The 23095-nt window shown below is 46.3% G+C and overlaps 1 protein-coding gene across 2 annotated transcripts in view; it reads right to left on the reverse strand.

Moving 5' to 3' along the window:
• Nucleotides 1–3027: 3027 nt before the first annotated feature.
• Nucleotides 3028–23095, reverse strand: part of RETREG2 (reticulophagy regulator family member 2) — a 75303-nt gene continuing 55235 nt past the window's right edge. For both annotated transcript variants that reach the window (XM_033945806.1, XM_033945807.1), the window contains exons 6-9: nt 14225–14365; nt 13150–13244; nt 12847–12982; nt 3028–3970 (exon numbers count right to left, since the gene is read on the reverse strand). In XM_033945806.1, the coding sequence (XP_033801697.1) occupies nt 3297–3970; nt 12847–12982; nt 13150–13244; nt 14225–14365 (1046 nt within the window). In that variant the 3' untranslated portion in view covers nt 3028–3296. The remainder of the gene's footprint in view (nt 3971–12846; nt 12983–13149; nt 13245–14224; nt 14366–23095) is intronic.

Raw genomic sequence — 23095 nt, forward strand, 5'->3', positions numbered from 1 at the left:
AATCGCCTCGTGCTCCTCTTGGGAAAAAATCCTCATCCCAAGAGACCCCTGGGCGTTTAGATGAGAAAGGAGTAGAGGGGGGGGGAAAACCGCTGTTGTGTGGGGCTGCACATGGGAAGACATCGAGGGTAACCCCCCCCCCCCCTGGAGTGGACACGGAACCTCCTGCCACCAGTACATAAGCTTTACAAAGTTCTAACATAAATTCAGGGGGAAAGAATCCCGGCGGCCCCAAGGGACTCCCTGCCCCAGCAGGGGACCCTGACATATCTTGCCCCTGTATTTCCAGAACAAGGGGAAGGTCACCTGAGGTAACTGAAGGAGGACGTTCCTGCCAAAATTGGAGCTCCTGCGGCCTGTCATGTCTGAAAAGCCTAGGACCTTCCTGACGCTGAGGCCGAGGAACCGACTGACGTGAAAAGGGAATCCTGTGCTCCCTGACTATTGGCAGCTTGGGAACCCCCACGTGGGTGTCGGGGGAAGCCAGGGCTTCCCCATGTTCCAAAGCCGAACTGCGAGGCACATGTGGTGGAGTGTCCTGGCCACCAGCATCCGCTGCCGACGAGGCTTCCCCACTGCTCCGGCCTGCACAACGCTTGCACAGGCCAGCCATGAGCACCTCGCGCCTGGAGCACTTTTTCTCTTTAAAAATGAGCTCATTGTGCTGAAAACCGCCCTAGCTGTAAAGAAAGTGCTGGTTAGTTGAGAAAAAACACAGAAAAAAAAGGCAGTTATAAAGGGAAATGAGCCCTTTAGACTGGCACACCTCAGGATTTTTTTATTTCTTTTTACTTAGTCAGACTCTATGGCTCTCAAAGCTGGAGGGCTGACCACCTGCTGATGCCCACTACAAAAATATGGGGAGATGGAGGAAGGTTAGGGGAGGGACCCAGAACAAGACCTGCCGGGTTTAACACCCCCGAGGTCGGACGGATCCCCAAACAGAACACACCCAAGCTCTATCCAGCACAAAAAGGGGAATCAGGAGTCCACATACAAAGTTCCAACAGTGCTAAGAGGGAAGCTGAAAAGCCTTACCACCTGCTACTGGAGACTGAGGAAAACTGGGGTAGCAAGAGGGGCATGCTATACTGATATACAAGTTTGATCTCAGTCTCCACCTGCTGGTAGCAGTGAGGCATATTACCCATTTGTAAAGACTATACCAGTCTACCAAGCGATACAGAACAACTATTTCAACTTCTATTCCAGTAGGATGGCAAAGCAAAGGCTAAGTTCTTATCTCATACTTTTCCTAGCTGAAAGAGAGCCTTTAAAATAAACAGAGTAGAGAATTTTAGATCACTTTTATAAAGTAGTTTTGCAGTACACAATTCTCAGGTTCCACCGCTAACACCTAGGATGCACGCAGACTCCGCTACCCATTGTTCTTTTGCTGCGGCTCACACCTTTCATTATAGCAGCATCGGGACAACCGAAGGCATGATTTGTAAGGTCAAAAAATATCATGCATTACAGCATTTCCGCATAATGCCTAGACTGATTCAATTAAGCAGGTACCATATAACATTGGGCAGCTTTTAAACATTTTTCGTTGATCAGAGATATAGAACGACAACAAATAAAAACCACAAGCCCTTGTTTATCAATTTTCCTATATTGCTGCAACAAGACACTCACCCAAACTCTACCTTTACCCCTCACTCTCCCTCCCAGCTAAGGATTCTCTATGCTTATCCCAAGCTTTACCCCTTACTCCCCCCTCCCCAGTTAAGGATCCTCTTGCTTCTCTCAGGTTTTACCCCTCCATCTCCTCACAGCTAAGCATCCTTTGTGTTAATCCCACAATTAACCCCTCACTTCCCTTCCCCCTATAGCTAAGGATCCTATATGTGTTTCCCAGGCTTACTTGAATTCTGCTTAATTACCCTGGCTAAGTAGTTAAAGATCAGCAATGATGTCATCACTAAAGGCTACCCTGCCATTGGCCAGCGACCTATGAAGAATTAAATGCAAGATTCTGATGGTCAGTCGCATGATGCTCTCAAACCAATCATGTCAGTTATTTTATAACAGCTATAATGCACAACCATTCATGTCTTCTTATTTAACTCACAATAGGGACATTTTTTTTGTAAAAAATGAAGCAGAACTTAAAATGTTCACACACTGAGACAATCATCAGAGCACTATAATGAAAACAGCTTTTGCTTTTGGCAAATGTTCAGTTCCTTGCTGGTCTAAGGCATTGACTAAACACACACATGGCTGCCTGGAACCTTGCATTGAGGTTATGATACTGTGCTGGCACAGGGCGATTCCTTCCCAAGAAGCTTGAGCCCCACAGATCACCCTTTATACTTGAGTCTTGGAAAAGTGGTGAAAGTTAAAACATGCAGGCTCCTCAGTCCTCTGCTCCCTGACCCTGGGACATTAGAGAGTGTATATATGCAATGTTATCATAGCAGAGTAGAAGCTTTATAGTGTTATAGGTACAGTATCTAAGATCTATTAATTCCAGATTTAACACAGGCAGTATGGAATATATAGAGCCAATCTGCATGACTTTAAACCTTGTTAGCATGACATGTGAGCAATCATGCTCAGAGATCATGAGTCCTACCTTACTGCAGTGCAATCCCCATCTCTATCATACAGAATACCAATCTTTAAGCTCCACAAACTCTGTATTCCCAGCTCTATCATCCTCAGACCCCATGACCCCCTGTCTTGCTGCAGTGTTATTTCGAACTCTATCACACCAATCTTTAGGCTCCATAGGCCCTGTATTCCCATGTCTATTGAGTTTCTCTTTCTACATATATCATACTGGTACAATCTGTTCATCCAAAGTGTCAGTTCTATCTGTGAATACTTCCAACAACAATTACCATCAAGCGCTACACACACACAAACAACCTCCCACTCCAGCAGGGCTTCTTCACAAAAGAAAATCACCAACATATTGTCTCCCTTTACAAAATGTGCATCTGCTGTCTGCTACAATTAAAGTTTCTGTTCCATTTGCAAAATTAAAGACGAGCAAAAAAAAAAAAAAATCCCCTTTCCCCACTCCCCCCCCAACAGAAAGATATGACAACACTACTCTAAAGCTTGCTTCTTTTGTCTCTGATGTAAAGTTAGCCTCTAGGCTCCAGTTCCTGCCCTTGCCCAGGAAGTCCCCTCCCAGAGCACTAGGACTAATAGCAAGACTCCAAAGACTACACATTAACACTGACAGTTTTGCAATTCCGGCCACAAGGTAACACAGATGAACTGGCACCAGCTGCTAAAACATTCAGGGAACATCTCCTTCCTTCTTCTGGACGTCAGCTTTACAAAGTTGCTGCCTCCTCCTCTTCCTCATGATGCTGCTTTAGCTGCTCACTGGGGGATAGGGAGGGAATACAGGAGGAAGAGGTAGAGTTTTGAACTTGTGTTGTGCCAAACTCCTGCTCTTCCTTCTGACCTCCGAGTACAAGCTCTGCATCCATCTGTTCCAGCTCTGACTGATCCAGCAACTCAAAGTCATCAGTCTCATCCCCAGCCTCCTCTGCTGCTGGGAGCATCTCAGTCTGTGTCAGCTGGGCTTGGAAGTCCACATCTTCTTGGGGTTCGTTGGGCAAAAACTCAGAGATGGATGGCTCCTCACTGGCTTCTGAAGAACGCAGGAGAGCAGAGAGGGTATTCTGTACCACGGTGGTAATGGCTGTGGTAACTAGTTCCTCACTCAATGCCTCAATTGCCATACCCAGGCTAGGTGTGGCACTGGTTGGAGACTGTCCATTAAAATGCGTATTTACAAAGTGCAGAGGAGAGGCAAGTGTCTGGATGGTAAGGTCAGAGTCTGTGGCCTCAGGTGCCTGGGCTTCCAGGGAAACTACAAAATCTTCATGTTCACCTCCCGACTCCTGATCTCTGGCATGGTATTCCTCCACTGATGGGAACTCCGTCAGATCTTTAGTGAAGGGTTCTTCAGGGTCACTGTGCACGCTCTGATGATCAAGATCTGCAAGACAGTAATAAAAAACCTACATTACAAAGGACCCACGGGGAGGGAGGGAAATAATAATCCTAAAGGGGTCCTGAAGAGAGAAATAATCAATGAGAAACAGAAACCTACATTAAAGTGGAGTGTGGAAAGAGAGGCCAGTCTGGGCCCAGAGATTTGTCAGTTTTTAGTCTATCTATCTGTTTGAGTACGTCTTCGAGGCTTACCTCCATGCACGATAATTTTTCCTCTTGATCCCCCATGAAGATTTTTTCCGGTCTCAGCATGTTGGATGTGTCCTCTATTGTGAATACCGACGAGAAGAACGTGTTTAATCTGTCCGCCACCTCCTTTTCCTCCTTTACCACTCCCTTCCTGTCTCCCTCATCCAAGGGTCCTACCTCCTCCCTCGCCAGTTGTTTCCCTTTCACATATCGAAAGAATGTTTTAAAATTCCATACCTCCTTGGCAAGTCTTTCTTCATACTCTTTTTTTGCTGCTCTGACCACGTGGTGACATTCTTTCCTGTGCTCTTTCCAATTTTCCTCAGTTTTATCCTTCTTCCACGTCCTGAAAGATTTTTTCTTGTCTCCTATCACCTTCTTAACTTCATTGGTTAACCATGCTGGGTCTTTTGCTTGATTCTTTCTGCACCCTTTTCTGAACCTGGGTATATACAGGTTTTGCACTTCGTTTACTGTGTCTTTGAATAGGGTCCAGGCTTGCTCCACAGGCTTGGAGCTGTTCCTGAGTTTTCTTTTTACCATTTGTCTCATGGCATCATAGTTCCCTTTCCTGAAGTTGAAAGCTGTTGCAATGGTTCTCCTCCCCTTTGGCCTACCAATTTCCACTTTGAATTGGATCATGTTGTGATCACTGTTTCCTAATGGTCCCACTACTTCCATATCTTGGGCAGGTCCTCTCAGCCCGTTGAGGATTAAATCCAGAGTAGCTGTCCCTCTCGTTGGTTCCTTGACAAGCTGTTCCAAGTAGCAGTCCCGTACAGCCTCTAGGAACTCCGATTCCTTTGAGCATTTTGAAACTCCATGGCTCCAGTCTATCCCGGGATAGTTGAAATCTCCCATAACTAAGGTATTTGCGTTTTTACATTCTCGTCTCAACTCGGCTCTCAGTTCTTCATCCTTTGCTTCTGTTTGCCCAGATGAGCGATAGTACAGCCCCATCTTTATCTCAGTTCCTTTTCTTCCTGGTATTTTAATCCATATTGATTCCAGTTGGTCATTTGTCGTTGCTGCGTCCACTCCGGTTGATTGAATGGTATCCCTTACGTAAAGTGCTATTCCTCCTCCTCTCTAAAGTGTCCTGTCTCTCCAGTATAGCTTGTACCCTGGCAGCACTGTGTCCCATTTGTTTTCCTCATTCCACCATGTTTCCGTGATTGCTATGATGTCTAGGTTCTCATCTTTGGCCATGATTTCTAGTTCCCCCATTTTGTTAAATATTGAACTAAGGCCAGTACTGGGCAGACTTGAATGATCTGTGTCTTCTATGTTTCTATATGGCCATTTGGTGGAGGATGGGCTGTGGAGGGCTTCAGTGGCTGGGAGGGTGTAGATGGGCTGGAGTAGGTTTTAACAGAGATTTCGGCAGTTGGAACCCAAGCACAGTACCGGGTGGAGCTTTGGATTCTTGCCCCAAAATAGCTAAAAAAATTTAAATAGAATCAGGTTGGGCAGACTAGAAACTAGATGGACCATTTGGGTCTTTATCTGCTGTCATCTACTATGTTACTATGTTATTAATGGGAACAGAAAACTACACTACAGGGGTCCTGAAAAAGGGAAATAACAAATGGGGAGCTGAGTGAGAAGACGACAAGCTGATCCTGTGGCTCCTCTAGCTGAAAGGAAAGGGCTGTGGGTTTGGATCCAGCATCCTTCAAGCTCAGAGAAGTCAACAATTGCCACTATACTAGTGCATCCTGTCTGCTACCAACTGGCAACCCTTAGATGAGAGGAAACCTTCTCCCTCTCACTAAAATAAAGGACTGGTGAAATGCTGATTCAAATGGCAAGAGAATGGAAATCAAAAACTAAATCTTCCGCTTTCAAAACAGCAGTAAATAACTTTCTGTACTTCTAAGAAAGGGGGGGGGGAGGTAACCCGCACAAAATATCAATTACATCCCTAACAACCTTACTGAGTAGTTTGAATGGACGTCGTCACTCTTTACCTGTCATAATCTTCTATGTCAGAAGCTACAGATGCAGAATGTTCCATCACCTTCCCTTGCACCTCCCTGTGGGTCTCTGGGCTTCTTTCAGTCTCACCTACTGCATAGCCATTTGGGGTAATTACATTGGCTGTCATTCATACATAAGCGCTCAGTTACACACATGACTCCAGATTCTATTTGTAGTGCACAAAACTGTACATGCACCCTATATGTACCCAATTTGAGCAATGAGCTGATTAGCATCGATAATTGGGCACTAATCAATTACTGGTGCTAACTGGCTATAATTAGAATTTCTAGCTGCATCTTGCTAGGCACCATTCTATAAAGATGGGCAGGTCTGAAGAGTGAGCATGGCCACGGGAGGATCATGGACGTTCCAAGAATTTGCATGCCTAATTGAGGTGGAAGGATTTACACTAGGTTCCAGTTGCTGGAAATCCTCATGCTCAGTATTGAGTGTGGGCCCCAGTGCTACACGCCGTTTACAGAATAGCGCTTAGTACTAGAGAATGACACGGGGACAAATTTGTCCTGTCCCTGCAGGATCTATCTTCATCCCCATGCATGCAAGCTCTGTCCTCATCTGCACACATTTTTAACAGTTATGAATTTATAGTGTTTGAGGCTTGTGCAGATGAGGACAGAGCTTGCAGGGATGAAGACTGACACAGGGACAAATTTGTCCCTGTCCCCGCGGGATCTTTCTCTAGCACGCAATTGTTTTGGAGATGATTTTTCAGCACCATATCTATAATTTGGTCTATAATGCATTAGCACAGAAAGAAAGCAAGCCAAATGACAGCATATAGCCAAGTCTCAGTATCTCAACAGAATAAACCTGTCTGCAGAGCATCAGGGCGGCTTGGGGGAGGAAAGCACAGTTACTTACCGTAACAGGTGTTATCCAGGGACAGCAGGCAGATATTCTTGACTGATGGGTGACGGCACCGACGGAGCCCCGGTACGGACAATTTTAGAGTGATTGCACTCTAAGAACTTTAGAAAGTTCTAGCTCGGCCGCACCGCGCACGCGCGAGTGCCCTCCCGCCCGACAGAGGCGCGCGGTCCCTCAGTTAGTATAAGCCAGCTAAGAAGCCAACCCGGGGAGGTGGGTGGGACGCAAGAATATCTGCCTGCTGTCCCTGGATAACACCTGTTACGGTAAGTAACTGTGCTTTATCCCAGGACAAGCAGGCAGCATATTCTTGACTGATGGGTGACCTCCAAGCTAACAAAAAGAGGGATGGAGGGAAGGTTGGCCATTAAGAAAACAAATTTTGCAAAACAGATTGGCCGAAGTGTCCATCCCGTCTGGAGAAAGCATCCAGACAATAATGAGATGTAAAAGTGTGAACTGAGGACCAAGTAGCAGCCTTGCAGATTTCCTCAATAGGAGTGGAACGGAGGAAAGCTACAGAAGCTGCCATTGCTCTGACTCTATGGGCCGTGACAGAACCTTCCAGTGTCAGTCCGGTCTGAGCATAACAGAATGAAATGCACGCTGCCAGCCAATTAGACAACGTACGTTTAGAAACGGGACGTCCCAATTTATTTGGATCAAAGGACAGAAAAAGTTGGGGAACTGATCTGTGGGGTTTCGTACGCTCTAGATAGTAAGCCAGAGCCCTTTTACAATCCAAAGTATGTAAAGCTTGTTCTCCAGAATGAGAATGAGGTTTTGGAAAGAAAACAGGTAGAACAATGGATTGGTTGAGATGGAATTCAGAGACAACCTTAGGGAGAAACTTTGGATGCGTACGCAAAACCACCTTGTCATGGTGAAAAACCGTAAAAGGTGGATCTGCGACCAGTGCATGAAGCTCACTGACCCTCCTGGCAGAGGTAAGAGCAATAAGGAAAAGCACTTTCCAAGTGAGAAACTTGAAAGGAGAGGTAGCCAAAGGTTCAAATGGAGGCTTCATTAAGGCGGAAAGAACCACATTGAGATCCCAGATAACAGGAGGGGCTTTAAGAGGTGGTTTCACATTGAAAAGCCCTCGCATGAACCTGGATACCAGGGGATGAGCTGAGAGAAGTTTTCCATGGACTGGCTCATGAAAAGCTGCAATGGCACTGAGGTGGACTCTGATGGAAGAGGACTTAAGGCCAGAGTCAGACAAAGAAAGCAAATAATCCAACAATGTCTCCACTGCCAGAGAAGTTGGATCAAGATGATGAAGAAGACACCAGGAGGAAAATCTCGTCCACTTCTGATGGTAACATTGCAGAGTGGTTGGTTTCCTGGAGGCATTCAGAATGGAACGAACAGGCTGAGATAAAAGAGTATCATGAGATGTCAGCCCGAGAGATACCAAGCTGTCAGGTGCAGAGACTGGAGGTTGGGATGTAGAAGGGTTTCCTGCTGTTGCGTAAGCAGAGAAGGAAACAGAGGAAGAAGAAAAGGTTCCCTGGAACTGAGTTGAAGTAGAAGGGAGAACCAATGTTGCCTGGGCCACCTCGGAGCAATCAGAATCATTGTGGCTCGTTCCCTCTTGAGCTTGAATAAGGTTCTCAACATTAGAGGCAGAGGAGGGAAGGCGTACAGGAACAGATTCGACCAGTCTAGGAGAAAAGCATCCGCTGCCAGACGGTGAGGAGAGTAAAGTCTGGAGCAGAATAGGGGCAGCTGGTGATTGTGAGGAGCTGCAAAGAGGTCTATCTGAGGAGTGCCCCATTGAGTGAAGATAGACTGCAGAGTTACAGGATCGAGTGTCCACTCGTGAGGCTGGAGAATTCTGCTGAGTTTGTCCGCTAAAGAATTCTGTGCTCCCTGAATGTAGATAGCTTTCAGGAAGAGATGGTGATCTATGGCCCAATTCCAGATCTTTTGGGCTTCTTGGCATAAAAGGCGAGAGCCTGTCCCACCCTGTTTGTTGATGTAGTACATCGCAACCTGATTGTCTGTGCACAACAGAAGGACCTGAGGAAAGAGAAGATGTTGGAAGGCCTTGAGGGCATAAAACATCGCTCTGAGTTCCAGGAAATTGATTTGATGCTTCTTTTCCTGGGCTGTCCAAAGACCTTGAGTCTGGAACTCGTTCAAGTGAGCTCCCCATGCATAAAGAGAGGCGTCGGTGGTGATGACTAGTTGATGAGGAGGCTGATGTAACAGAAGACCTCTGGATAGATTTGAGGATACCAACCACCATTGAAGAGACTGACGAAGAGATGATGTCACAGATATGTGTCGTGAGCAAGGATCCGTCGCTTGGGACCACTGAGTAGCAAGGGTCCATTGAGGAGTGCGCAGGTGAAGACGTGCGAGGGGCGTGACATGAACTGTAGATGCCATGTGCCCCAAGAGTACCATCATTTGCCTGGCTGAGATGGAAGGTAGTGAAAGCACCTGCTGACATAGAGACTGAAGGGTCTGAAGACGATTGGATGGTAGGAAAGCTCTCATGAGGAGTGTGTCCAGGATCGCTCCAATGAATTGAAGTCTCTGAGTGGGGATGAGATGAGATTTGGGTAGATTGATCTCGAACCCCAGAATTCGTAGAAACAAGATGGTTTGGTTGGTGGCCAGTAGAACTGCTTGAGCGGATGTGGCCTTGATTAACCAGTCGTCCAGGTAAGGGAAGACCTGGAGGTGGTGAGAGCGTAGAAATGCCGCTACCACAATGAGACACTTGGTGAAGACCCTTGGAGAGGAGGCAAGGCCGAAGGGCAGCACCTTGTATTGGTAATGACAATGATTGATCATGAAACGGAGATACTGTCTTGAGGTTACATGGATCGGTATGTGAGTGTATGCCTCTTTGAGATCGAGGGAGCATAGCCAGCCGTTTTGATTGAGAAGAGGATAAAGGATGGCTAAAGAAAGCATCTTGAATTTTTCTTTTACCAGGTGTTTGTTGAGATCGCGGAGATCCAAAATCGGTCTGAGATCTCCTGTTTTTTTGGGGACTAGAAAATAACGGGAGTAGAATCCCTGTCCTTTTTGATCTGGAGGAACTTCTTCTATAGCGTTTAGAAGAAGGAGGGATTGAACTTCCTGAATGAGGAGGGCAGATTGAGGACTGTTCAAAGCAGACTCTTTTGGCAGGTTTTGGGATGGAAGAGTCTGAAAGTTGAGAGAGTAGCCGTGGTGGATGATGTTGAGGACCCATTGGTCCGAAGTGATAACTTCCCATCGGCTGAGGAACAGAGAAAGTCGACCTCCTATAGGTTGAGGCAGGAGAGCAGGAATAGGAATACTGGCTATACTGTGGAGAATGAAGTCAAAAGGGCTGTGACTTCTGCTGAGGAGGTGGTTTCACAGGTTGCTGCTGTGGCTGCTGTCTGGGAGGCTGACGTTGTTGCTGCCTTTGACGCCTGGGTTGCTGAGCAGTGGTAGGTAATGGCCGAGCTGTGAAGCGGCGTTGATAGGCCGACTGCTGCCTATATGGTTTTGGCGGAGGAGGCTTCTTTTTATTTTTAAGCAGGGTATCCCAGCGTGTCTCATGAGCAGAGAGCTTTTGTGTGGTTGAGTCCATGGATTCCCCAAAGAGCTCATCCCCTAGGCAAGGGGCGTTGGCTAACCGATCCTGATGATTAACATCAAGGTCGGATACCCGAAGCCAGGCCAGGCGACGCATAGCTACCGACATTGCTGTCGCTCTGGATGTAAGTTCAAAGGTGTCATATATGGATCTAACCATGAACTTACGTAATTGAAAAAGAGACGACAAACAGGTATGAAAGGAGTGATGTTTTCGTGAAGGAAGGTACTTTTCGAAGGAAGCCATGGTGGTAAGGAGATGCTTCAAATAAAAAGAAAAATGAAAAGCATAATTGCTAGCTCTATTTGCTAACATAGCATTTTGGTAGAGCCTCTTACCAAATTTAACCATGGCTCTACCTTCTCTGCCAGGAGGTACCGATGCATATACACTGGCTCCTGAAGATTTTTTAAGGGTGGATTCGACAGTTAAGGATTCGTGTGGAAGTTGAGGTTTGTCGAACCCAGGAATGGGAATTACCTTATATAGAGAATCCAGTTTACGTGGGGCCCCTGGGACAGTTAAAGGAGTCTCTAAATTCTTATAGAAAGTCTCCCTCAAGATGTCATGAAGAGGGAGTTTCAAAAATTCTTTTGGAGGCTGGTCAAAATCAAGGGCATCCAAAAAAGCTTTGGACTTTTTGGATTCAGCCTCCAAAGGAATGGATAAGGAGTCACACATCTCTTTCAAAAAGCAGGAGAAAGAGGAAGTGACTTGTTTGGAGGATGGGTCAGGGACAGTTGAATCCTCCTCCTCTGAGGAACATTCGCCTTCAGAAAGAAAGGGTTCCTCTGAGTCTCCCCACAGATCAGGATCCCTGACATGGGGAGTATGGTCCCGAGACTCAGGTGTCGATGATTGTAAGTGTCGGGTTTTGTGTAACGACTTACCCGACCTCATCGATATCGAGTCAGGAGATGTTATCGGTCGCACCGGTGCCGAAGTCTGCACCGATTGATGGTGAGCTCTCGGCTCCGGTGCAAGAACTGGCATCGATACCGATGAGGTTAGTTGAAGCGGTACCGAAATAGTGGAAGCAGGTAACACAGGCTGTTCCACAATCGGTACCGGTAGTTCGGTGCGGACCGGCACCGGAAGGTTCGGAGCCAGGATAGCAGGAAGGAGCTGTTTCAATTGGTCCTTAAGCTGCACCTGAAGGATGGCCGTGATGCGGTCATCAAGGGATGGCACCGGTACCGCCTTTTTCTTCTGCGGTACCTGCGGTGCCGTTCGACGCCCTGGAGATGAGGAGCCCGATGTCGAGGGACTCACCTCTATAGGGGCGGAACGCTTCCGCTGGCGTCTCACAGTCGGCAGGATTGGACTCACTGCACTCGAGACCGGAGGACGCTCCAGCGGGGAAGGCTTCTTAGCCGGCTTACCTGACTGGTGAGACGCCGGTGCGGAATCACGCGGCGTCGAAGAAGAGGGTGCCGACTGAATCGGTGCCGAAGCTGGAGTCGATGGAACGGGGTCGGACATCTCGGCACCGAACAATAATCGCTGCTGGATTTGGCGATTTTTTAATGTCCGTTTTTTTAGAGTGGCACAGCGGGTGCAAGTAGAGGCCTGATGCTCAGGACCCAAACACTGTAAACACCAGTTGTGTGGGTCCGTGAGAGATATAGGCCGAGCACACCGCTGGCACTTTTTAAAACCCGGTTGAGGGGGCATGAAAGGAAAAACGGCTTCAGCCAAATCGAAGGCCGAGGCTTCGATGGTGGCAGAAGGCCCCGCCGGGGAAAGATTAAATTAAAGAAAAAATGAAGGATTTTTTTTTTTTTTTTTTACAAAAAAGAAAAGAAATAAGATGAAATAATCAAAAGTTTACGCGAGCGGGAAGGCAAAGAGAAAAAAGTTTCAACAGCCGTTGAAAACGCGTCTTCTTAGCTCCGCGGAAACTAAGAAACTGAGGGACTGCGCGCCTCTGTCGGGCGGGAGGGCACTCGCGCGTGCGCGGTGCGGCCGAGCTAGAACTTTCTAAAGTTCTTAGAGTGCAATCACTCTAAAATTGTCCGTACCGGGGCTCCGTCGGTGCCGTCACCCATCAGTCAAGAATATGCTGCCTGCTTGTCCTGGGATAACTGAGGTTTCAGTAGTTTGCTGTGTAAATCTCTGGCAGGCTGCAGTTATGACCCTAAACAGGCATCACTGAAGGTTCTGCAGAACAGCCCTTAATACCTGAAGTCTCTATTCCCCTCCTTGCCACATACCTTCAGATACATCAGTCAGTTGTGGGGTTGTAGCCCGAGAAACCGAGAATCCGCCACTTTCCAGAATTGAGGCTTCTTCATCTGAAAGCTCAGAGTCAGTAATGGCCAGTGCAAGTGCTGTTGTCTTCGCATCCACCTGTTTATAGGAGCAGGTCACAGAAGTTATTGTGTGCATAGTACGTATCACTCTCCACCCCAATATATAATCTAAGAACCCAGAAAAGTATAGTCTGTAAATATGCACAATGCCAATGCTGAGACACCGCACGACTTGCTTCATTCTCACCACAATGAGACACCTACCAATGGCGAAAAGCTGGACAGCTCAGCCTCACTGTCACTGTCTGTCTCTGCCATTGGTTCATCACCTGCCTCTGGTTCTTTCTTCCCCTGTTTATCTGAGGAGGAGGAAAAGAAGAGAGAATCATTGTGAAATCAGAGACTTTCTCAGCAGCATATTAAATAAGGGAGGGAGACTTCTTACAATTCAAAGGTCTAAAAACAGGTGCTGCAGCATGTGGCAGGAATAAATAGAAAAGGCTGGTTCAGATATTCAGGATATGAAATATACACAATTTTAAAACAGTAAGTTATTATTTTCTAGGAGAAATAGACCCCTTAGTCCTCCCTTAGGAGCTAACTCCCCTTTCAAGGATCTTCTGCATCTCTGAATCCACATAGTCAGGAAAGGACCTCCTGTAATCTTCAAATTTTACTTCTATTTACCATGAAAATGAAATAAACAGAGGCCGACTAAGTACTAGAATGATCGGAATGTACATGTTGACAAGTACAGTACAGAGAGCTCTGCAGCTCCCAGTAACTAAAGCAGTCGATGTCCACTGTGGATTCCATGCTATGCCCAAGGAACTTGCTCATTTCTGTTGCTTTAAAGTATCCCAACTGGAATTACAGGGGCTGATTCTCAAGCTGGCCTGCAACAAGGCATCTGGTTTCTTTCCTGGATCCAAAAGTCTTCAGCAAATTAGCTTTGTGACCACATCCATCCAACCTTCCTGCTGGGCCTCCCCCTGGTGGACATTTTTTTGTTTTTTTTTTACATTTCAGAGGGTAAGTCTACTTCCAGATCCGCCTCCTTCTAGTTGTCTGTAGAAACTGGTGAACCAGCAATGTTGTTGTTTTCTTTATCTGGGGGTAAGGGGGGGAGGTATCTTTTGATGTACTTCTCTGCTATTTATTATTATTATTTTTTTATAAAGATAAAGCAGACAGTCCCTTTAATCTAGCCTCTCTCCCATGGTGCTGTCCAGCACTTACACAAAGATCCCCAGCTGAAGGTGCCCTACGAATGTGACATTATTACACTTCTCTTTGGGTGATGTCGGAGCCCCTCCCTGTGCATCCCATCCTTCCTTACTTCTCTTCTCATGCTTGTGATGCAGGGTCTCCTCCCCCTTCATGCTATAATCCAGTTTCATCAGGATGGGTTCCAGGCCAGTGTACATTCTCTGGATCAACTCATGGTATACCACCAGTGGCCACAACAGCACGCTCAGCACTGTGGAGAGATTATCCAAAGACAGAATGATATTCCATTCCTCCTGTTAAATTCTACCATAACATATTAACACAGCAGATGAAGAGCAGAGTCCATCCACTCTGCCCAGTTCTTCCAAACCAAAGAAGCTTGAGGACCTAGAGGATACCTCTTATCTCTTCTCTGTTTCTTTATCATAGCTCAATCTGTATTAATCAATCAACCACCTGTAAGCCAGCACTGTTCTCTGCTGAACCCATGTTTTGGCAACTGACCGAGTCTTGCTGAAATTTGGTATCATGTAAGGGTACGGTAGAGAAGTGGTTCTGGGGGAATTCTGCACCAACCATGTATCGCAGAGTTTGCAGGGGAAGGTGAAACTGTGGTTTAAATGCTGCTGCTGTCATGGCCTCCTTGCACTGCACAGCTCTCTCAGAATGTGATCAGTGCTACTCTCATGAGACTTTGAGAACAGGATTTCAAAGACCACGTTGACTGCAGATTGCAAGAACCAAGCAGTGCAGGAAGGTGTCTGAACCAGGGGGAACTGTAATGTCAAAAAGCAACATCTTCAGCAGAGAGAGAGAAGCTCTAAGAGGTACTTATTGGATAAGCACAGAACTATTGAAAAATATAAGAGAAAGCACTGGATAAACACTACCACCAGTACTACTATTTATCATTTCTATAGTGCTGAAAGGCATACTCAGTGCTGTACATTTAACATTCAATAGACGGTCCCTGCTTAGAAGAGCTTACACTCTAATTTAGACAGACAGGACATCTCAGGGTTGAAGCGTTTCTGGAATTGGTAAAGTTTAAATGGAAGGAGTAGGGCTTAGGTACCCAGGCTAATCAGAGTCTTAGGTCCCTCCCCAGGGCATCCCAGGATGCACTGGGAAGGTGGCCTAAGGCCTTGATTGGCCCAGATACCCAAGGCCTCTCCCATAGGAGGGGCTTAAGTTATCTAGGCCAATCCCCGGTACATCCCAGGATGCACCAGGAAGGGGAAGGCCCAGCCATTTTTGATGAGGTGGACCTGCTGGCAAGAGGGAGTGGGCATCCCTATTGCCGGCTTCTACAATGAGGTACAGGGGAAGGACTGGGGGGTTGCTTGAGCTGGGGGAGGGGGCTCTGAGCTGACACCCCCCAGTCCACTAGGACTGTTTTTTGGGGTCTTATTGGTGGGGTGATGGAAGGGGGAATATTTATGTAGGGTGGGGGGGTGACGAGGGTGGGGGAGTTCAAGTGACCCAGATGCACAACTGGGTTGCCGAGGCAGGAGGGAGCGGGCATCCCTCCTGTCTCTCTGGATGTGTTGATGGCACAGGAGCAGCCATTATTGTCATGGGGGGGGGGGACATGGCTCAGCTCGCTTTTTAATTTTTAATGGGACAGATATTGTGTATAACACATGCACAGCATCTATGCCCATTAAAAAAAGGGTAAATGTTTATATATTAATTTCAAGGCTGAACTATCATTAAGACATGTAAGTGATCGGTCTTGACAAGTCGCTTTTTTTGGATCCCTAAAAGTCATCACTTTTTATTTTGTGCATCGCAAAGCAATGTTAGTGCATCAATCGCTTGGCTAGTTTGCATGGCGTTTTAATATTAAAGAGCTTATTTGTATGGCTGAGTTGCAGAATGAGTGATCGAGAAAAAAAAACAAAACAACAAACACACGGTGAATTATTTTGTGCATCAGGTCCAGGGCTGTGGAGTCGGAGTCGAGGAGTCGGAGTAAATTTCAGGTACCTGGAATCGGAGTCAGAAGTACAAAAAACTGAGGAGTTGGAGTCGGAACATTTATCTTCTGACTCCACAGCCCTGATCAGGTCAGCAAATTCAATTGTCACTTATCCAGTCAAAACCTGTTTAGCGACGATCGTTAGATAATCACTGCCTTTAGTGCATCTAGCCCAAAGTGTGTATATATGTAGGGTGGAGAGCAATCTATAGTTTTATGGTTAGGGCTTCTGAACTTCCTGATTTCATTTGGTAATGTTCAGAGCCTAAGAAGACGTGCAGGTAGCAATTTCTTTAAATTGACATTTACATAGTAACATACCAGATGACGGCAGATAAAGACCCGAATGGTCCATCCAGTCTGCCTAACCTGATTTAATTTAATTTTTTTTTCTTCTTCTTAGCTAATTCTGGGCAAGGATCTAAAGCTCTGCCTGGTACAGTGCATAGGTTCCAACTACTGAAGTCTCTGTCAAAGCTCACTCCAGCCCATCTATACCCTCACAGCCATTGAAGCCCTCCCCAGCCCAGCATTGTGGGGTAAAGACCTAGATCAGCTGCTTTCGCCCACTACTTGTGAGGAATTCAGAAAACGTCTAAAAACTCAACTGTTCCTAAAGTATCTAGACAACTGACCCACTCATCTTCTTTCTCCTCCATAGTGATTCCTCTGTCCTATTAATCTCTTTCTCCTCAACAACGCATTTCCGGTCCTATTAACTCTCCACTCTTCTCTTCCCCCCTCTTAAATTCAATCAATTTGTACCTCGCTTAATCTATTGTAAACTGCATAGAACTTAACAGTATTGCGGTATGTAAACTGTTATTATTGTTATCCTCCCCCAAACAGCCATATACAGACCAGACCGTGCAAGTCTGCCCAGTACTAGCCTTAGTTCTTCAATATGTACTATTATTTTCTGATTCTAGATCCTCTGCGTTCATCCCACGCTTTTTTAAACTCCGTCACCGTTTTCCTCTCCACCACCTCTCTCGGGAGTGCATTCCAGGCATCCACCACCCTCTCTGTAAAGAAGAATTTCCTTACATTGCTCTTGAGTCTCCCACCCATGAAAAATACTGTGTTGCCTCAAGAAGTTGGCACTGCCTGTTATTTGAGGCTGTTTGGCAAATTCGCAGGATATCCTAAATGCACCAAAAATGAAGGACCATAACTTGTAATTCTGGAATGAAAGATTAGGTTTCGTACCTCTGCTAATCTTCCTTCTTGTAAATCTCCTCTGGAGGCTGAACTCGAGGGATCTTGTATGTCTGGTAGCTTCTGCTGCAGGGCTACTAAAACTTGATCCCTCCCCTTTGGGCTACCTGCACGGGAGTTTCCTGTCATGCTCAATTAGTAGAAAAACAAAAAGAGCAGAGATTGCAATGATGATGTACAGGATGCCAAGACTTTATTAAACAATCATAAAACAGTTTGTTTCCAAAAGGACTGATAAGACCGGACCCAACACGGTCCTTGTTTTGAAGAAATATTCCTTCCTCAGGGGTCCAAACGCATGTCAGAACAAAATGACCTGATGGATAACAATTGAATGAAAGCTGGAGACAGCAGTGAATAACCGTTAGTGCTCTTGCGCGATGCAGGACCAAAAGATTTTGTTTGTTTTTTTTCAACCTTTTGGCCCTGCATCACGCAAGAGCACTAACGGTTATTCACTACTGTCTCCAGCTTTCATTCAGTTGTTATCCATCAGGTCATTTTGCTCTGACATGCATTTGGACCCCTGAGGAAGGAATATTTCTTCAAAACACAGACCGTGTTAGGTCCGGTCTTATCAGTCCTTTTGGAAACAAACTGTTTTATGATTGTTTAATAAAGTCTTGGCATCCTGTACATCATCATTGCAATCTCTGCTCTTTTTGTTCTTCGATTTGATATTTGACTGCAGTTAAGTTGGATTTTTTGTTTCTTGTTGCCAGTTAGTAGAAAAGCCAGGTAGATCTATGACAACAGGAAACAGAAGAAAAAAAAAAGAGAGGACGCAGGAAACTCCCACTACCAGTCAATTCTGCTCAAGAAATTATTACACTAAAAACCACGGCCAAAAAAGGCTAACTGTAATCAAACATATAATGTGAACATTATAAAACTTCAAAACATAGGAAATTTATGGAATGTAGCCACAGCCTGAATATCAGAAAGGGCACCCCACCAACCCTTAAACCTGACAAAGGGGAATACGCATGTAGTTCTTAGAGAGGCTGGTCAAAGACAGAAATCTAGCTTACCGGTTACTGAAGAGGAGACCTGCGAATCAGACAAAAAAGATGGGCGGGAGTTCAGCCTCCAGAGGAGATTTACAAGAAGGAAGATTAGCAGAGGTAAGAAACCTAATATTTCATTCTTGTAGAATCCCTCTGGAGGCTGAACTTGTGGGATGTATCAAAGCAGTTCCAAATCTCAAGGGGGAGGGCCCCGATGAGCCCGCCACGAAAACAGAAACGTCAAAGGCCGTATCACCCTTAGCCGCCACATTAAGCTGGTAAAACCTAGAAAAGGAATGAAGGGAAGCCCCGACAAATCTCCTCAGGCGAGACTGCATGAGATTCAGCCCACGAGGAAACCATTCCTCTAGTAGAGTGAGCCTTCACCCCAAAGGGAGACTTCTTCCCCGCCGCCATATAGGCAGCAGAATTGGCCTCACGTATCCAATGCAAAACAGTAGCCTTGGAAGCAGGCTGACTCTGACGCGCGAGCCCTGCCAGGACATTATGTATTCATTACTTATTGGAATATTTCATTACTTATTGGAATATTTCATTTCTATCTCTATCTCTACCTCTGTCTTTTTATTTTTCTTCAGGTACTTTAGTTAGATTGTAAGCCTTTGGGACAGTTAGGAAATTTCCAAGTACCTATCTTATTTATTTAGTTTTTATTTATTGTATCTTTAATGCATCATTTTTGTAAACCGCTTAGAAACCTCACGGTTATTAGTGGTATATAAGAATTAAATTAAATTAAAAATTAAACCGATGGACCGACAGATGGAAGACGTCAGTGGCCTCTAGGTATCTCAAAGGAGACGCTGTCCTGAGACTTGGAACCCGAAGGAACAAAGGCTGTCAGACGAACTTCCTGGTTGATGTGGAAAGTGAAACCACTTTCGGAAGAAAAGAAGGCACATCCTCAAAATCACTGCAGACTCTGTGATGCGAAGAAAAGGATCACTGCACGATAAAGCCTGAAGCTCTGACACTCGCTGTGCTGATGTGACCGCCACCAGGAAGATGGGCTTAATGGCAAGATCTTTCAGAGATATCCCATCCAGGGGTTCATAGGGTGGACGAGTCAGAGAGCATAGGACCAAATTCAGATTCCACGGCGGGCAAGGCAGTCACAAGGGAGGCCTCAGCCTCCCGGCTTCCGTCAAGAACCGGACATCTGGGTGAGAAGCCAGAGAACCCCTGAACAAAGAGGGACCTAAACAGGAGAGTCCCGCAATCTGAACACGTAGAGAAGAGACAGCCAGACCCTTCCTGAGGCCAGCCTACAGGAAGTCCAGAACATAAACCACCGACTTTACCAAAGAGTCCACCTGAACCTCCACACAAGCCTGAAAACACCTCAAGGCTTTCGAGTAAGGCTGATACAGTCTATTTCCGCTTGCTCTATAGGAGCGTGGCGATAACCGCAGAGGAATAATCCCTGGTTATTAGGGCTGACCGCTCAAGCGTCAGGCTGTAAGACCAAAGCAGTCCGGATCTTGAAATGCAATCGGCCCCTGCGTGAGCAACCTCCGATGGCAAGGAAGACACAGACCCCTCCCGAGGACAACCTCACAAGGTCTGCGTACCAAGGTCTCCTGAGCCAGTCCAGAGCCACAAGGATCCCATTGTAGCAGAATCAAAAAGATGCGTCCTGACAAAATCCAGTCTTCTGTCCTGAACATCCTTCAGGACAACACCTCCAACTGAGGGCAAAGAGGTATGTTTAGAGACCCAAGCCACCACCGAATCCACCCTCGGCGGGACTAAGCGCTTAGAAAATTCCAATGCCATGAGATACAATTTGGCCCTAGCGCACTTCAGGGGACCCTCTGGGGCCTCCCAAACCTCCAAGAGCATTTCCGCCAAGTCCTTGTGATCTGGAAATGCAGCGGAAAGCGGGGGCTTAAACTCATGATGGAACACTCTGCCTGAACCGCTGAGTCTTGAAGTAATGCTGCTTATTTTACCTCATTGGAATGACTACGAGACAGCATTGTATTTTCCAAAACAGACAATATTTTTATTGTTAGTATAAAGACTTACAAAATTACAGCAGCAAAGGCATAGCAGAAATAAATATATTGTCAGTTCAGAATATGCAATGGAGAGTAGAACTTACACTGATATGCCTAGCAGGGGCTTGCACTACCCCACTGACATAAGCAAGTGAATCTCTCTGGCTCTACCTGTGATGCATGTTTTTTTTTATAGAGAAATTCTTCCTTTGTTCCAAAAAGCACATCCCCAAACTCTGGTCATGTATTTCCCTATTGGTACAAAAATGTATACCTAACTATTCCTCCCCCAGTCCACGCCTCTCTCCCTTCCCCCCCCCCCCCAGGAGGGGGACCCAAACAGAAACAGAGAATTCTTCGTGAACTTTCTTCCTCCAGCTCTGAGATCCTTATCACCTTGCAGATGCTAATTTGTGGTTTTACAATGCTGTACATCTTCAGGATGGCGTCCTTGTAGATAGTCTTATGCAGAAAGTTGGCAAGGGTGACCTTTCAGCACCCCAGCTGTGCCTGGTTCCCATAACTCGCTTTAGAGACAGGCAGCAAATGTCCAGTCTGGTTAAAAGTGCTGTCTTGATACCAGCCTCCTTCATCGCTCTACTCCCCCGTCATCCTGCAGGGATTGTTGCTTGTTATAAATGTTTTATGGTTTTCCAGGGTGTCTTGCATATGTGAAGTCATACAGCACTGATAGCAGCTCAGCAGAACCTTGGAGAAGTATCCTCCCAGCAGGGAATGGAGGCAAGAACTTTTCAGCAAAGGCCAGCTGGGTTAGCATTTCAAAGGATACATGTGTTCACAGACAGCAAGGTACAGGCTGGGCCATCTGGTTAGCTTGTAAAAGAAAGCTGGTTTAGGCTATGGGAAAATATATGTTAAAAATGTCTGTAGTGTCCAGCATACACAAGTTAGGCCAGTATGTCCAGGTTATCCATCTCAGTCTGAATCAAGTTTCAATGTCCACAGGGACTCAGAGATAAGATCAGGAAGGCGGCTAGACTTAAAGAGCCTGCATATTGTCTGATCCTCTCACAGAACGCAGAAATCAGCGTTCTGGGAATCTTTGAGATCTGCTAAGCTAGCCACATCTGCGGACCTCGCTGAAGATCCGTGCGACAGCAACGGCATAAAAATTGATGCAGGCACTGAGGCAATAGCGGGGAGCTACCGCTGGCATTCAGGTGGACCAGCAAAGGAGCAAATGGACATGCTGGAATCCAAAGGCTGAACAGACTGCCGCACCAGAGTCTGAGAGGGAGAGACAGGCATAGCCCTTTTTCCCATGAAAGCTGGATACATCATATCCACAAATCCGGCGGAATTTAATCCCCAGCAGCTGGAGCCGATCTGCGGGACTCAGATTTGGAATGTTCAGAAGACTTATGAGAATTTTTCCCCAGAACTGCGCTTGCGTTTCGCAAAAGCGCCCTCCTCGCCCAATTTTGGCGCCCCGGACACTGGAATCGCGTCACTGGTGAAATCAGTTGAAAGCAGGGCCTCTCCAGAGAATAGTGCAGAATCCACGCACGGTTCACGCCCCTCACGGGCTGCGGTGCACAGAATACACGGCTGCGAATCTGCAAGCCATCCACCGTATTTACGGCATGAATCCATGCCATCCTGTTCTGAGGTAGCCATCTGTGAAGTTTGGAGCAAAATCGAAGCTTCTAAGTCAAAAAAACTTTAAAGAAAATCCAAGATGGCCACCGCAGGTGCTGATTTTGCATTAAAAACGCCTGGGAAAAACACAGGAAATCGCGAAAAACAGCAATTTTAGGATTTTACAGATGGGGGGGCGGGTTCCAGGGCATGCAGGGAAACTACCCAAAACCCCGATTTCAGCACCCCCAAAATCGACAAACTCTGTGACTCACAGACACCACAGAGAGCTGTGCTGTAATGAAAGTCTATGGCAGCCTGCAATACACAGTACAAGCAATAATAATAATAATAATAATAATAACTTTATTTTTGTATACCGCAATACCACAAAACAGTTCAGAGCGGTTTACAGGATAAGAGACTGTACATTAACAGTGAAGTTACATCAAGGTTACAGCGAAGTTAACATCGAGGTTACAGCATATCAAGAAGACAGTTCAGGGCGATTTATACAATGTAGGTGCAGAGAGTTAGTTAGCAATTATATGGTATAAACCAGTGATAATTACAAAAATGATCCAGTAACTGTTGCATGGGGGGAGGGGAAGGGAGAGGGAGATAGGCAAGGGATTATTAGTTCGGTAGGGGAGGAGCGGGGGTTAGAGGAATTTGTCAAAGAGGTATGTTTTGAGCGATTTCCTGAACGATTGATAAGTAGGGGCAAGAGAGATGAGAGTGGACAGGCAGTCATTCCATTTGCCAGCCTGGAAGGAGAGGGTCCTGTCGAAGAATCTTTTGTGGATGCATCCTTTTGGGGAGGGGTAGGCAAACAGGTGTGCATTACGTGTACGGTTAGAACCTGGGAAGGTGAAGTGGCGTGACAGATATATCAGGGCTGAGCCAGTTAGGGTTTTGAAGCAGAGGCAGGCGAATTTGAAGATGATCCTTGCTTCGAACGGTAGCCAGTGAAGTTTCCTGTAGAAAGGGCTGATGTGGTCTGATTTTTTGAGCCCGTAGATGAGGCGGACGGCGGTGTTCTGGATAAGTCGTAGTCGTTTAGTGGTTTTCTTGTAGGAGCCCAGGTATATGATATTGCAGTAATCCAGGGAGTTTAGAATTAAGGATTGGACCAGCAAACTGAAGGTGGGGAA

This window comes from Geotrypetes seraphini, chromosome 5, assembly GCF_902459505.1.
Source record: "Geotrypetes seraphini chromosome 5, aGeoSer1.1, whole genome shotgun sequence".
NCBI lineage: Eukaryota > Metazoa > Chordata > Amphibia > Gymnophiona > Dermophiidae > Geotrypetes > Geotrypetes seraphini.